The sequence below is a fragment of the Lissotriton helveticus genome, chromosome 5_1 (genome assembly GCF_964261635.1).
Source record: "Lissotriton helveticus chromosome 5_1, aLisHel1.1, whole genome shotgun sequence".
NCBI classification, from domain to species: domain Eukaryota; kingdom Metazoa; phylum Chordata; class Amphibia; order Caudata; family Salamandridae; genus Lissotriton; species Lissotriton helveticus.
The window spans coordinates 1,547,541,284-1,547,554,143 of record NC_136065.1 but is presented as its reverse complement, the minus strand read 5'-3'; the positions used below and the strand labels follow the sequence as shown (position 1 = coordinate 1,547,554,143).

Sequence of the window (12,860 nt, the reverse complement as noted above, 5' to 3'; positions counted from 1 at the left end):
ATGGCGTGGTCGCTCTTAAACTCCTCTCAGGTCTCCTCATCTACTCATTTCATGGTGTATGGTTTATGTGACTATTTGGTCAGTACCTATCATACCAAGCAGGTATTTTATGTGAACACATGATGTTCAGCAAAACACACAAGATGATGGACGGAATGTTGCACAATGGCAAAACATTCACCCCCAGTCACAGATCTGGGTTTAATCCATCTTTATTTTGCTCACCAAGCCACCCCAGTTCAGACATGGCCACATGCAAATCAGTCTTGACCCTGTGCCTCATGGGAACAGTCCAGCCCGAACTGCCAAGCCATGTCTTCCCTGGACCGGAATCAAGAATCCTAGGACCGGTTTCTGGCTATCAGCCGTCTTCAGCACAATGGCAAAACATTCACCCCCAGTCACAGATCTGGGTTTAATCCATCGTTATTTTGCTCACCAAGACACCCCTAAGCCACTGGAGTCAAGCTATCCTGGCTGAAGACGGCTGATAGCCTGATTCCGGTCCAGGAAAGACATGGCTTGGCAGTTCGGGCTGGACTGTTCCAATGAGGCACAGGGTCAAGACTGATTTGCATATGGCCATGTCTGAACTGGGGTGGCTTGGTGAGCAAAATAACGATGGATTAAACCCAGATATGTGACTGGGGGTGAATGTTTTTTGCCATTGTGCAACATTCCGTCCATCATCTTGTGTGTTTTGCTGTTCACCCTATGTGGGAAGGGTATGCCCAGATGTGGGTCCCGTGCTCACTAAGCCACTGGAGTCAAGCTATCCTGGCTGAAGACGGCTGATAGCCAGAATCCGGTCCTAGGATGCTTGATTCCTGTCCAGGAAAGACATGGCTTGGCAGTTTGGTCTGGAATGTGCCCATGAGGCACAGGGTCAAGACTGATTTTCATATGGCCATGTCTGAACTGGGGTGGCTTGGTGAGCAAAATAACGATGGATTAAACCCAGATCTGTGACTGGGGGTGAATGTTTTGCCATTGTGAAACATTCAGTCTATCATCGTGTGTGTTTTGCTGAACACATGATGTTCATCCACGCTTCCCATACCGTATAAATTTCTTTGAGCAACCTCATCCCTTACCCACATCAGCTCGAGTCAAGATTCCCTGATTGTCAGCGACTCCAGACTTACCTGTGGTCATTTGCCCAAGTGCAGGATTGTTATCAGCACTTCCTTGGGCATCTACTATCACCTTAGTATGTAGCCCGGACATCTGACAAGTTCAGAATTATCAGAATTATAATTTCTAATACCCGTGCCACACCCTGCCCTTAAGATGACGTGACTCCACCTATATCTCGAGACACCTATGGATCCTACCACATCCACCAATCCATTGATAAAGGCTCTCTGATCTGCCATTGCTTGGAAGACTTTACTTCTGTTGCTGTCTGAATTTCCCTGGGATATTCACTGTCTTGCTTGTCTGTGGATCTCCGCCATCAAAGGCTTTGTGTCTTAACAATTGTGTGTTGCCTTTTTTGCTCTTTTGCTTGTACTGGAGCAGTGCTTCCTTCTACTTGTCTTGTTATTCTGCGTTTCTGTTAGCATGTCTTGACACTGCTCATTCCACTGCATGCTTGCAGCCTAATTCCTACAAGCATGCTGGGGGTCCTTAAATTTATCAATCCCTCTTTCAGTCTGGATTAGGCTTCTGTTTGACACACAACACATTGGACTTTCAAGGGCTTTGCTACCGCATGCTACTGTCACAGAGTTTCTTTTCTTTATTTCCATCTACATATACTTTTTAATTCTACTTTCTGACCTCTGTCGATGAAGCAAGGTCATTGTTCATGGCAATGGCAATATTTTTTCAAAGTGAAAGAAGGTTTTGCTGCTGCAGACCTAAGCATTGCTTTCAACTATCACTAATCCTTGAATTACCAATGCATCAACCAGGTCTTGTGTCACCTTCTCCTCTTTCTCACTGCTTCAAATGATCAAACTCTGAATGTTCTGGAGCAAGTTGAGCTCGCTGCAGACCTTAATCCATTTTTAATTTTAAGGATATACATTTTCCTCCTCGATGGCATCTGTTAGGAAAGCTAAGTACTACTCTCCTGTAGACCAGAAATCTACAGACTAAAAATGTTTTTTTTGACCAAACAGTTTGAGAAAGAAGCATCTTCTGGCTGTGCCAGTTGAGAGGATGCAAGGATCTCTTGTCAGGCGACAATGTTGGCATTCACCCGAACCATGAAACTCGGTCCATGTTTACCATTGGGCATTGCCTAAAAACAAAGATTGGCCCTGTTGCCACCTTTTGTTACTTATCATCACACTATGCTTATCGATAAAGTAAATCCTATGGTCCTCCAAGCAAAGGCCGACCTTGGTAAAGGCTGAATGAAAAATGTCATTTACTGTCGCCAAGGAAAGTTTCCATTCTATTAAGGGCACAGAGATGAGGATTATGCTTTACTTCTTCATTTACTTGAGCTAAGCAGCCATGTAGGAAGGTTAACAAAACATTGTATAAAACGACATTTCCTGGATTCCATGAAGAAAGAACAGGAAAATAACAGATGAATCCAATCAGAGTCCTCAACATTTCAGACCTGAGAAATGGAAAAGCCCTGAACATTTTCTTTCATCTTGGGAAGGGTGATGGTATCACGTGATTGAACTCCTCACTCTTATTACTAGTCTGCTTCTGGGGGAGATGTGTAGCGCAGCGGCCATAGAAGCTGACTCCGGAGCACAGGGCTCACGGTTTGATTCCCGGCTCCGGCGGCAGCTCATCCCAGCACCGTGTGACTCTGGGCAATTGCTCGCTTAATCTTCCCAACGGCCCCCAGCGCCTTGAGACCCTTAGGGGTGATTGGTTCGCAAATACCGTGTTTTTGCTGTGCGACGACAGGAAAAATAAAGGTTTTATATAATATGGGCTATTATGTACGAACTGTTTATTACTCTCACAATATTTCATCGTGACCTAATTGCAGAAAACCCCAAACTATAACAAGTGATACTTATATCTTATGCCGTGTCATACAGGGTGGATATTTAGTAGAATTATTGTCTTAGTGGGTTGGATAATCCTCAACTTCATGTCCATTGAAACTTTCCTTTATGATGGCTAGAACATTTTTGTATGTCATCACAGGAGGCGAGGATTATGCATGCTGTCTATTGAAGGATCTACAAAGACTATATGTGCCATAAGCTGCTAGTTTGTCTGCCCCTGCCCAATCCTCTACATTTCTGTCCAGAAAATGACACCAATGAAATTCAGATATTTTGTGCTGTTAAGAAAAGCTAATTCTTTTAAAAGAGGATGTTCATGAATGTCTTTATTTGTTAGTATATTGCTGTTACCTACCTAATACATTTCTTGAAATCAGAATGCTTCTCTATGGAGAACATGTAATAGAACCCAGACAACCAACCGCTGTGAAGGCAATGGAATAATTGTTTGCCTCTGAGACAATAATTGTATACCATCCTCCAGGTTTCTCATTGCAGTGTAATTTTTGTCCTGAGACACTTCACCACTGGTATAAAGTGTTATGCTTTTATAGTGTACCATGTACCTCTAATTATATGTTGGATTTCACAAAAGACATCCAATTTCTATGTGTTCCTTACACTGTTATGTTATGTTATTGGTGCTTTGATAGCACACTAATACCCTGTGAGTTAGGCCCGATGCTCTGTAGCAGCTGTGTGTGGCCAGCCCTGGAGTGCTTACTCAAAAAGCCAGGTCTTCAGCTTCTTGAGAAGGTCAAGAAGAGAGCAGGAGGCTGTGATGTGTTGTGGGGGGTTGTTTCAGGCTTTAAGGGCCAGGTACAAGAAGGTGCAGCCCCATGCTCTGCTTTTGTGTATGTGTGTTAATGAGAGACCTGAAGAGTGGAGGTGTCTGGAAGGTTGGTGTAAGTGAATGAGGCTGTTCAGGTAGGCCGGGCCTGTGTTGTGGAATGCTTTGTAGGTGTGGGTGAGGAGTTTGAAACATATTGGGAGCCAGTGGAATTCCCTAAAGTTTGATGTAATGTAGGCCCGGCTTGGGAGGTTGATATCTAGTCTGGCTGCTGCGTTTCAGACGGTATGAAGTCTACATTTGAGCTGGTTGCATACAAGGTGTTCCCAGAGTCTAGTCTGCTAGTGAAAAGGGCTTGGCTGATTGTGTTCCTGGTGTTGTTTGGTAGCCACTTGGAGATCTTCTTCAGCATCCTTAGGATGGTGAAGCAGGACGAGACTACTGCGTTAACTTAGGCAGTTATACGAAGTCCAGTTTATTGTCTATCATGATTCTGAGGTTTCTCTGATTAGCTGATTGTACCTTCCCTGGTGAGCTTTGAAAGCACCTTTTTCCTACTTCCCCTTTGCTATTACTCCATTTTCGTTAAAGTTGTTTGCAGTATCGCTTGGTCATTCTGAGGTCTTCTTTGTACCAGCCGGCTTGTGTTCTAGTTTTTGCTGTGCTGTTTCGTTTCATGTCAGCGCAGTTAGAGATCCACTTGAAGTTTTCGATGTTGCATTCCAGGAGCCAGTGGGTTGGTTTGTTCTCGTGGTGGGCAGTCATCCAGTCTGCCTCTGTTAAGTTGTTCCAGTGTCTGCTTGCTGGGCCCCCTGTTGGATTTTTTCCGTGTTTATGCATGTCGATTGTGAAACAGACTATGGTTGTGGTCTGTCCAGGTGACAGGTCTTCAGTGTTTATTGTGATGTAGTTTGAGGATGTGAAAACAAGAGTCTAGGATGTGGCAGGAAGGATGGCAGAGTTGAGCCTCAGTCCGGACCACTAGATTGAAACTGAAGTCTCTTATCTTATCTTATCTTATCTTATCTTATCTTATCTTAGGTGAGATTTATAAAGCGCACTGACACCGAAGCTTCCTGGCGCTGACAGACAGAGCAAGTGAGGGGGGAGCACAGGTGGCGAGATTCTAGCTGAGGGTAGGGAAAAGATGAGTTTTTAACAGTTTTCTGAAGTTAAGGAGGGAAGGGGAAGATTTGATTGAGAGAGGAAGAAGGTTCCAAAGCACAGGGGCTAGGCAGGAGAAGCGGCGACCGCCGAATTCCTTAGTTTTGCTTTTAGGGGTGACTAGCAGATCATGGTGGGCTGATCGGAGGTTGCCTGTTGGGCAGTGAGGACGGATGAGAGATTTAAGGAACGTGGGACCAGAGCAGTGAAGGGCTTTAAAGATGAGACATGCCACCTTGAAGGCGGCCCTTTGGTCAATAGAAAGCCAGTGGAGGCTGATGAGCAGAGGCTTGGCTGATTGCCATCTGGGGATTCCATGGATCAAGCGGGCCGCTTGATTCTGGACAACTTGGAGACGTCGTGACAGAAATTGTGGAAGGCCATGATAGATGGAGTTAGAGAAATCCAGACGGGAAAGTACAAGTGAGATGACAGTTTGGGTGAGTGCCGCAGGGGGAAGAAGGTGACGAACTTTGCGAATCCTCCGAAGTTGGAACATGCAAGAAGAGACCACCGCTCCAACTTGAGCTTTGAGGGAGAGTTCGGCGTCGATGATTATGCCCAGACTCTTAAGAGGATGAAAGCACTGGAGTCAAGGACTAGGGTGGCAATGAAGTCCGTAATGTTGCTTCTGAAGGTGGCTCAGGGAACTAGGGCTCAGTAGAGTATGGTTCCACCCAGGGTAATGTGTGCTGTGATTTGTAATTTGAAAAAGGTGGTCCTTGCAGTTTGTTCCAGCTTCGGTCTAGCCTGATGATCTTGTATCTGGTGGGAATGGTGGTAGTGGTACCTGGCATAGAAGCTGTGGTCAGCCACATTTTTGTGAGGAAGAGGAGGTTTGGGCTGCGTCATCATCCAGCAGGTCTAAGGACCTTGTGGCGTGCTTGTTGAGTGACCAGATGTTGAGGGGTTTCTCAAAGAATGACATCCTCTCATTTACTGGTTATATCTAGCTGTACATGAAGCTATCCAAAACAGTCAAGACTGCTGTGTTTTTCCCTGATGTTACAGAACAAGGGATATTGTTCATTGAAGAGGTTGAAGGTTTAGTGGTCATTTCGGCTCAATAAAGATCTAGGACAACAGGGCCCACCCCATCATCAGGATTGGGTATCTGCAGGCTAAGTTGAATCCTGGTGCATATTATGCTAGTTCTACCATACACAACAAGTAGAATTCACTGACCAGACAAAGCACATATATTGCAACATATTGTCCCCAAATAACAAAAAACTCCACACACACCTCGTTCATCTTATTGTGTGCCACACAGAAGAACACCCCACGCACTTTGACTAGGGAGGACGGAACTCACGGAGTTTAACTCTGTGGAATTCCGCTGAGTTACACAAAAACTCAGCGAGATTCTGTGGAGCTCCGTGAGCGGGCATAAATCTGCGCGTCGCACTTCTCATGCTGATTTTTATCGCTGGTAACTTGTTCCATGCTGCATAATCAGTGTGAACGGCACCACACACACCAGTGGGCGCTGTTTCTTTGCTGTCACTCAAGTAGATTTCAACTTGAGGAGCAGCTTTCTCACCGTGAACCGTCGTTACTGCCCGCTTTGAGAAACTCTCGGCAGGTGTACTCCTAGCACCCAAAAATGGGACTAGGGGACCCCAATTCTCTCTCACCAACTTACCATTGGTGAGACACACGGTAAAAACTCAGACATGCAGCGGTTGGCAGGGTTTAGCTGGAGCTCTTTGTTACAAGTGTAACACAGAGTGGCCAAAACTATTTGGGGTGAGTAGAATTTATCGCTCACCCCTAACTTTGACCTCACCATCTCACTTGATTTGCGACCTTGACTATGCATGAATGACTACAACTTCTTCCACCTACTAATGTCACATACATTACACGTACTTGAATACTGCTCTTGGACCACATAGCTGTCATTGTCAACAATGTTGTAATATTTATTTAACTAGATGCCCACATACCAAAGTGCTTAATTTATTCTGATTTGTATCATCAAAAGCATCATTATCACACAGCTGATGTTTGGCAGGGCTTTTCAACAGTTGCTTTTCATGTACTTTAACGTTTCCTCTTGTTTGCATCTAAACCAGATTGACCTTCTCAACCGTTGTCCTTCCCCTCACCTCGTGAAGAAGGGCCTGACCCATTGGGGAATGTGCTGTCATCATCTATCCCAAAATAATTTCTGGAAGCATAAGCTAAATATGTTTCTTAATTAATCTATTTTTCTTCTCAGCCGCCCCATTACTGTGGGAATATCAATACTGATGTTCCACACAATGATCTTTCAAATGTTGTCTCATGGCCTTCAGAAAACACTATATTTCATTCATACTTCATCGACCATCCACCAGGTGCCACAGACTGCCCCCCACCCCCCAGAAACACCAGCCAGCCCACCATCTCCAAATGGACACTGATCACGGCTGAAGACACCGGCTTGATCATGAAAAACATCCACTTGGGGGTCCCCACCGACCCCGGCCCCCCTCACATCTACCACAGAGCCGCAGCCGCCATTGCACCCGAACTACAATGCACCATCAACACCACCTTCAAAACAGGCACCTTCCCAGATGACTGGAAGGACGCAGAAGTCAGACATCTACATGGCCCCCCTCGCAGCCATCGTCCGACAACACAGCCTCAACATCGTATCCTACGCCGATGACACCCAGCTCATCCTCTCCCTCACCAAAGACTCCACCACTGCCAAACTCAACTTCCAGAAAGGAATGCAAGACGTCACAGTCTGGATGAAGAACAGCTGCCTGAAGCTCAATGCCGAGAAGACAGAAGTCCTCGTCCTCAACACCACCCCTTCTGCATGGGACAGCACCTGGAGGCCAACCACCCTCAGTAGCCCACCTACCCCCCTCAGACCACGCCAAGAACCTGGGCATCGCACTCGACTCATCACTCACAATGAACTGACAGGTCAACGCCGTCACCTCCGGCGGCTTCAACACCCCCCGCATCCTCCGCAAGACCTTCAAGTGGATCCTCCCTGAGTCAAGGAAGGCAGTCAACCACACACTCATCACCAGCAGACTGGACTATGGAAACACACTCTACGCCGGCATCAACAAGTCCCTACTCCGCAAACTCCAGACAAAACAGAACACCACCGCCAGACTCGTCCTCGGTATCCCCCGACACGAACACATCACCCAACACCTACGAAGTCTCCACTGGCTCCCTGAATCACTCACACCTACAAATGCCTACACAACAACGGACCCAAATACATCAACGACAGAATCAACTTCCACGTACCCAAAAGAAACCACCGATCATCCAACCTCGCACTGGCCGAAACCCCGCTCATCCACAGAGCCAGAGCAGGCGGAAGATCCTTCTCTCACATTGCAGCCAAGACCTGGAACGAGCTACTGACAGACATCAGATGCGCCCCCTCCCTGAACACCTTCAGGAAGAGCCTCAAGACCTGGCTCTTTGGCTAAACAGCTCTGCGGACTCCCCCTCAGTGCCTTGAGACCCTCACAGGTGAGTAGAGCGCTTACAATTCCCTGATTGATTGATTGATTGTTAGTACTACATATTTCGGATAGTCCTCTCAAATTAAATTTACCAGGTTTGCTTTCACAGCCACTCTACTGACCACTGTGACAGTCTGTTTTCCTTCTTGAACAATAATCCATCACCACGATGGCAGAATATCTGAAAGACTGTATAATTTAAATCTGTTATATTAAAGTAGTAAATGTCAACACATACACCCACCTACAACCACAGGCTGGTAGGGGAAAGGGAGAATAAGGGGGAAGGGGAGAATCAAAGTAGTTTATGATCCAGTAACATCCATTGTTTTTTCCCATGCAGGTCCTTTACTAGGAGATAATGCCTTGCTTATGGTTTAAGCAACTCATTTGTTTTTCATATAAAGCATTCTATTTAAACGATTACAGTGACTCACTAAAATCAGTGTTGTAATGGCAAATTTATTGGATGATATATTGAAGTCTTCAGGGAACTTGAGCCAGGACAACCTTGACATAAACTAGCCTTCTCATCCATCGTGTTTATTGACCTTTTAATTTACATATGACTAGGAAGCAGCAGAGAGGCAGCTACAAACAACTTTCAAAAAGACTTAAAGAACATTAACTTTTGTTAATGCGGTCACTCGTCTCTCAAACTTGGGAGACCAAAAATAATGTTGTGGAAATGTTATTGTGCTTGTACTTTATATTTCTCACATCTTCCTCTGCAAACAGATATCTGATTATGCTTGTTCATTCCATGTTTTTGATGGGATGTCTTAATATGGTGGCCACCATACAAGGATCACCTCCTTTAAATTACAAATCACAGCAAACTTCACCCTGGGTTGAACCATAGTCTACTGCCCCACAGATCCCTGTCTTTGGAAGCAACATTATAGACTCATCGCTCACCTCTTGTTGACATCAGTACTTTCATCCTCATAGGAGACCTCAATTTCCATCTAGAAGTCCAGACCGACCCCCAACCCATCCACCCTTCTTGACACATACACCTAGTCACCACCCTAGACGTTTGTCAGGTAAACCAAATGTAGAACTTTGAATAGGATACTGTAAACTTACATCTTTTCATTTGACTGTTTAAATGTGATCTACTGCACTGATATACCTCTCTAATAGACTGCCCTAAACATTAATGACACAGTACTCAAATTTATCTTTGATGGATCACAACCGACTATGCAACTCTTACTGTACACATAAATCTCTGGGTAAAAAATTAAATAGACATGAGCTGTTAGTGCCATCTTTAATAAAGCAGACCCTAATTGTGGCTATCATTTACATAGCTGTAGTGTTTTATCCAACTGATTTTGCAACTGGTATAAACAATAAAATATACATTAATACGTCATACAGAGAAAGCAATACTGTTAGGCCAGAATTTCATATGTGCCTGTGTTATTTAAAGTTTTTACTTTGGTGTTCATCAGCGAATTCCTCAAATAGTAGGTCTCTTTGAGCTATGTGGATGTAGTGGTAGCGGATTAACAATATTTGTAATTATATTCTTTCTCTTTACTTTTTGTTTTCTGTATAGAAAATTCAACAACTCTCAGAGGGATCTATGTTTGGACATGGGCTGAAGCATCTTTTCCATAGCCGTCGTAGGTCCAGAGAACGGGAGCATCACAGCTCACAGGAATCATATCAACACCAGTATGGCATGTCTGACCACGAGTCACCAGATGAGAAAGAGCGCTCTCCCGAGATGCACAGAGTATCATATGCAGTGTCCCTCCATGATCTGCCAGCCCGCCCCACAGCCTTCAATCGGGTGCTGCAGCAGATACGCTCACGCCCTTCCATCAAGCGAGGGACAAGCCTCCACAGCAGTAGTCGCAGGAGCAAGAGTGGGCCATCTGAGCCCCAAAAAGGGAGCCCCCATTCCATTCGAAAGGCCCCTCAAGACAGCAGCCTTACAGCCATACTGCACCAACATCAGGGAAGGCCACGTTCATCTTCTACTACTGACACCACACTTCTGACTGCTGACTCTTCACCGGCATACCTGGTGAACGAAGAAATAGAACAGACTCCTGAGAAGGTAAGATTTATTAGTATTCAAACACAACTCTTAGTAGGAATGGTTGTGCTAGTCCATTATCCTCTTCTAATAATGAACCTGTTTTTAGGTCTAGCTACAGAAAGCTTTTTTTATGTTGCTACTAATTTTTTTAACATATACATTTATATTTTGGTATCTTCCACAGAAGTACACTTGCTCATCTCGTGCTATTAGATGTTTTTGTATCATTATGCCTTTCATGGAGCACTTGCGTTATAATGTACTAGAGAGTATTTTACATCTGAAAAGTGAACTTTGGTCATCACACGTACAATTATTTGTTATAAAAGCAATATATGTATATAAAGCAATTCTCGTTTCTTCCCACTAGAGCAATTTAAAACAGAAAATCTTAGCATTTTAGTGAAAGCCTCATGTTACAGCTCATGATGCCTGACTCCAAGATGGCCGCCCTAATGTCTCAACCCTTGTGAAACATAGGGCAGTAGCCTTGGAGTTCAGTATCTCGATGAGCAAATACAATTTCCCTTTTCTAGCTCCCCCTCATCCTTTCCATATGCCATTGAATGACTTCTCTCGCCCTGCCACTGTTGCCTCTACCTTTGCCATCCCAGGAGCTCCACAGGAGTTCTCTCTCTGCTTCCCCACTCCTCCCCCTTTCCCTTACCACCCTCTTGCTATAAGGTCAACAGCCAGGAATGGTGCCGTACCTCTGCCCTCAGCGATACAAAAGGGGGATGATGCCCTCAGCAGACAGTGGTGCTGAAACTCTTCACTCCATGCTTTTTCCTCCTTGCAGATAGATTTTCATTTATTTGTTTTACTTTACTGACAGTTAATACTAATACCATTAACTCCACATTTACCATTCACTCCACTATTACCATTATAACCACTAACACCAAGAGTACCACCAATGCTACTAGCATCGCTAGCACCACCATTACCATCACCACCTTTACTGTGATGAACACCATTACCAACACTGCCGCATATATCATTATGACCACCACCATTGCACCACCCATTACCATTACGACCACCACTTCCTTCTTCAATACGAACATTGTCACTACCACCATTTCCACTGATACCATCAAAACCACTAGCATCATGACCAATATCTCCCCCCTATTAATTCTTTACAACCTTCATCATTATCACCAAAGTCAGTAGGTCTGGCTTTAATGAACTAACACATGCAATAACGAGCTCGAACATCACATGCAATTACACGCTTGAACAATACGTGCAATTAACAAAAGTAATTTTAGCTCATTAAGGCCCAACCTATTCGTTGTACTGCAAAGAAACGGTCTTCGGAGTGTAGCTGTTATACATGTATTTGCATATTGAATGTTGAAAAGTGCTGTTAATGCATTTGGTGAATAATTTACCACTGCAAATCCCAGTCATTACAGTTAGTATTTTTGTTTTTTTTAATAAGATAGCTTTTCATGGTTGTCTCACCACGTTTTCTTTAAGTAGGATGCCACTGTTTGTTTGACTGTAAGCCATACCATTAGACTTTCCTATATACTCCTTGATATAGCATCTCAGTGCAGCAACAACATTTTTGCAACCAATACACAGTGTATCCTTTGATTGATAAAACACACTTTGGGCAGTATATTTGTGTTTATTATTAAAAAAAACATTCTGCAAATGTCCAACCGTCCTATATGAGAGCCTGTATTTCACAACAATCCTTTATTTGAATATAAGTTTAAGTCTTAAATAAAGAACTTTATGTTAACCTTCAACCCCAGTGGTGCGGCCTGAAGTCTTCTGTTGGGCTCTCCCATATCACAAGTACCCACCAGAAAGAGCGTTACCAAAGGTTAGTAAGTTGTTCTGACCTCTACCTGCAGATTCCTCCCCTTTGGAATGGATACCAAAGAAGTACATACCCCTAGGTAGGCTCATATCAAAAAGGGCTTCTTGAGCGAACTGGCAAAATGCCCTACCATTGAATATGAATGTCAAGGCAGTAGTGCTTTGTGAATGTGTACAGTGACACCCGTGTTGCGGTCTGACAGGGGTCATGTGGCCACTCCACGTGCCAACGCAGTGATAGCAACCTTGGCCCTGGTGGAATGAGCCCTCAGTCCTTCTGGAAGCTGCTTGTCTGCTAAGCGTTTCAGAAAAGGGGGTGGTGATGGGGGTGTGATGTCTGCTAAGCGTAGCATATCATAATGGAGAGGACTATGTATCCAAATTGACAAATTCCTTTTCTGCACTTCCCCTGAGAGCACCACAAAAGCGGATAATCTACCCAGTGGTCCATAGTGCGATCAATGTAAAAGCTTAAGGCTCCTTTGGGGAATGAGTCTCTCCTCTTCTTTCAAGCGATGAGGTGGAGCAAAGAACGGTGCAAG

The 12,860-nt window shown here is 44.5% G+C and overlaps 1 protein-coding gene across 2 annotated transcripts in view; it reads left to right on the top strand.

Annotated features, from left to right (window-relative positions):
* The window catches only part of TMCC2 (transmembrane and coiled-coil domain family 2), a 521,381-nt gene that overhangs the window by 164,137 nt on the left and 344,384 nt on the right, over window positions 1-12,860 (top strand). For both annotated transcript variants that reach the window (XR_013594933.1, XM_078644625.1), the window contains exon 2: window positions 9,994-10,500. Coding sequence is in view for 1 of the 2 variants with exons in the window: in XM_078644625.1 (XP_078500751.1) it covers window positions 9,994-10,500 (507 nt within the window). In the remaining variant the exon portion in view is untranslated. The remainder of the gene's footprint in view (window positions 1-9,993; window positions 10,501-12,860) is intronic.